The sequence below is a fragment of the Mastomys coucha genome, unplaced genomic scaffold (genome assembly GCF_008632895.1).
Source record: "Mastomys coucha isolate ucsf_1 unplaced genomic scaffold, UCSF_Mcou_1 pScaffold5, whole genome shotgun sequence".
Taxonomy (NCBI): Eukaryota; Metazoa; Chordata; class Mammalia; order Rodentia; family Muridae; genus Mastomys; species Mastomys coucha.
Genome location: NW_022196911.1, coordinates 58,065,918 through 58,069,230, shown reverse-complemented (window position 1 = coordinate 58,069,230; position 3,313 = coordinate 58,065,918). Strand labels below are relative to the sequence as shown.

Genomic DNA, 3,313 nt, shown 5'->3' with positions numbered 1-3,313 from the left:
GTTTTATATCAAACAACTTTTATAATACTTTTATTGTTATAAATTTTAAGGAATACGACAAAAAAGGTGTTGTAGGTATTGAAGGGGGGTCTATGGGAGGAGTGGTGGTACAAAGGGGGAACAAGAATGTGATTCAATTCTATTTAATTAAATTAAGTTTTTAAATGTTAACAAATTCAGATAAATTGAAATCATGTAACTTTTCTCATCATAATGCAATAAAAGTTTAAAAAAAATGCTTATGTATGCTAAATCCCCCAATGTCAGATTAGTCTGAGTGAAAGTTCCCAGACTGTTTCTCATAGAAAATTCAGACAAATGTAGTTGGGGAGTCCCGTGTACACTGCATTTTCTCTTCCTTTCTTCCCCCTTAACCAATATCCAAGGAGCAGTTCTTAGGCCTGGGGTTCTGTACTAATAAGTACCACATGGCAAGATAGAAGATTATAAATTGCCCTTTTCTCATAATGAGCTTTGTAGTCAGTCCACCACCGCCCTGTGAGATGAATTGATCTCCCAATCAGAAAACTATTGTAGAATTAGGCATTATCTGAGCAGGATGGCCAAATAATTTGTCCAAAAACAGCCATCTTTAATTGTGAAAGAGAACACTCCTATTACTTACACCACAGTCGCAGAGTCAGGAGGCAGTGTTCCAGCAAACAGGAAGGCAAAACTCACTTTGAACAGGAGGAAATCTTAGTATTTACCTCCTGATCCCTTATGTCATATCCCTTATGTGACACCTCCCTACACACATGTAAAGATCAGCTGTCCTCACATAATTTGTCAAGCTATCCCCATGATGACCAAAAATAAGATACAGGCAACTCAACAAAGCCTTTTGAATAAAGGGCAAGGAACTAGGCCAAAAATAATGGGGGGAAAACTATTAAAATAATTTCTTAAGGCTGGCATTACAACTCGGTGGCAGGTGCATACAGACCTACCATGTGTGAGGCCCCGTGTTCTATCCTAGCCTTAAATACATACATACATATATATATATATACATACATACATACATACACATATACATATATACATACATACACAAAAAAATAAAGCCTTTTGTGGCATATCTAGATGATGTCATGTGGTTCCATTATTATAAATACATTTTCATATTTAAAATAGATACCAGAGCATTTTACTGTGTTGTGTTACAGAAATGTATTATATATTCCCATTTCCTTCAAGTATGTGCTATATGTTTAAAAACATGATCTGGAGATTACAGTTCAATATTGTACTGGCTAGGTTTATGTCAAGTTGGCATAAGCTGGAGTCATCTAGAGGAGGGAACCTCAATTGAAATTGCCTCCATAAGACAGGTTATAGGTAAGTTTGCAGGAAATTTTCTTAATTAGTGATTAATATGAAAAGGCCCAGTGCATTGTCAGTTGGAATACCTCTGGGCTGGTGTTCCTGGTTTCTGTAAGAGAACAGGCTGAGAAAGCCATGAGGAGCAAGCCAGTAAGAAGCACCCTTCCACGGCCTCTGCATCAGTACCTGCCTCCAGGTTCCTGCCCAGTTTGAGTTCCTGCCTTGGTTCCCCTCAGTGGATGCTGATTCAACATAGGTAAGCAAAATGAACCCTTTCCTTCCCAAGTTGCTTTTGGTCCTGGTGTCTCATCACAGTGATAGTAACACTAAGACACATATTAGTGGTGGTTGTCTCTCGGTGACATAGACCCAGGAGACTTATATTCCTCTACACACCGACTGGCATTGCAGGACTCTTTCTCCCAAGTCAGCATGCATTCATTCTCAAGTTGGAATCAGACAATAGTGAAATTGTAAAGAACCAAAGATTGCATGCAGGTAACCTGTCAAACATCTGTTGATCAGAATATCCAAAACTAATGCAGTTGGGGCTTGCAGCGGAGCATGGCACAGATTAAACATTTGTTGTTCAAACAGGTTCTTATGCCAGTTCAGACCTGGAGCCTAGCAGGAGGAGCTCCACTTCTCAAGCCAAAGACACTTTAGAGAAGCCTAAGAGGTCTTCACAGGTCCTAAAAGATGTTAACTTCTCACACCGTACTTACGTGTCAGAGAGAATGCGGATGTTGTAGGTGCCGCAGAAGACATTCCTCTCCTCCATCTGGACCATCGTGGTCTCCTGGTTCTGGTAGGCGGTCCACAAATTGTAGTCATTCTGATGAGAGATAATGGGGTCAGAGTCCCCATGGACTTTACCCAGAGTCTAGATGCACTGCCCCTATCCCCAGTCTCTTCCCTTCAGGGATGTAGCTGCTGTTTGGGGTTGCTGAGGAGAGAGAGGCCTGTAAGCAGACGCGTAAGTTACCTGTGCATTAGAAAACACTGAGATTAAGGTACTAACTCGTGTTTGAGCTTTGAATTTTCTAGTTTGGTTTTATGCAGTTTTGTGGCTGAATTCTAAGGGTTGCTTGGAGCACAGCTTTCCTGAAAATGAGTTCACATGGGCAGGCTCGCATGGGCAAGCTCACATGGGCATGGGCATACACCAAATCATGGCTGCCTTTGACTAACCATCGCACAAAACCAGGATTTTGTATTTACAGTCCAGGTCCCCGATAGCACAGATCACACTGGGCTACCCTCCGTGCCTTTAAGTCCAGTGTTCAGATACGCTTGACCCTCATTGTGCTTATGGCTGACTTACAAAGTAGACCCGTTGCCCACACAGGGCTCTCATCACTTTAGAGGTGACATTTCTGAGATGACTCAAGGAGGGGACATGAGTTTTATCAAATCTCAACGGGATGATTCTCTTTGCTTCTCATCTTTCCTTCCTCCCCATTTCCTCCATCCTTTCCTCTGGCCATTCACCACACCATTTCTGAATGGCTCCAGCCTGTCAGACATGAAAGTTTCTGATATAGATGACTGAACCAAATTTCCACTTCCATTCTTCTCCCCGGCCCTCAGAAAGCGGGAAAGAGTCACAGTAGACTAGTAGGAAGGAAAGAGCAGCCTACAACATTGTGTTTGCATCAGACAGGCCTGAGAGCATCCCTGACCTTCTCCTCTATGTCCTGGACTCTTCCTCAGATGCCTTCATCCCTTGGTTCTCTCTTCTTAATCTTTAATCACATAGAGATGCTCTACAAACCTGCCCTATCTCCAGTGCCCAGCTAGCTTGTCACACATAAAAGAGAAACATACTTAGAAAAGTTGTGTGTGTGTGTGTGTGTGTGTATGTGTGTGTGTGCTTAAAAATGTGACTCTGTTACTGACAAAATGGGTAAGTGAATGAACTCAGAGATGAAAGCTTACAGGTAAATAAGATCAACAAATGTCTTTTCTTTTCTTTTTTTTTTTTTTT

The 3,313-nt window shown here is 41.6% G+C and overlaps 1 protein-coding gene across 4 annotated transcripts in view; it reads right to left on the bottom strand.

Moving 5' to 3' along the window:
* Positions 1-3,313, bottom strand: part of Cdrt1 (CMT1A duplicated region transcript 1) — a 35,833-nt gene that overhangs the window by 21,048 nt on the left and 11,472 nt on the right. For all 4 annotated transcript variants that reach the window (XM_031351855.1, XM_031351856.1, XM_031351857.1 and 1 more), the window contains one exon: positions 2,052-2,161. In XM_031351855.1, the coding sequence (XP_031207715.1) occupies positions 2,052-2,161 (110 nt within the window). The remainder of the gene's footprint in view (positions 1-2,051; positions 2,162-3,313) is intronic.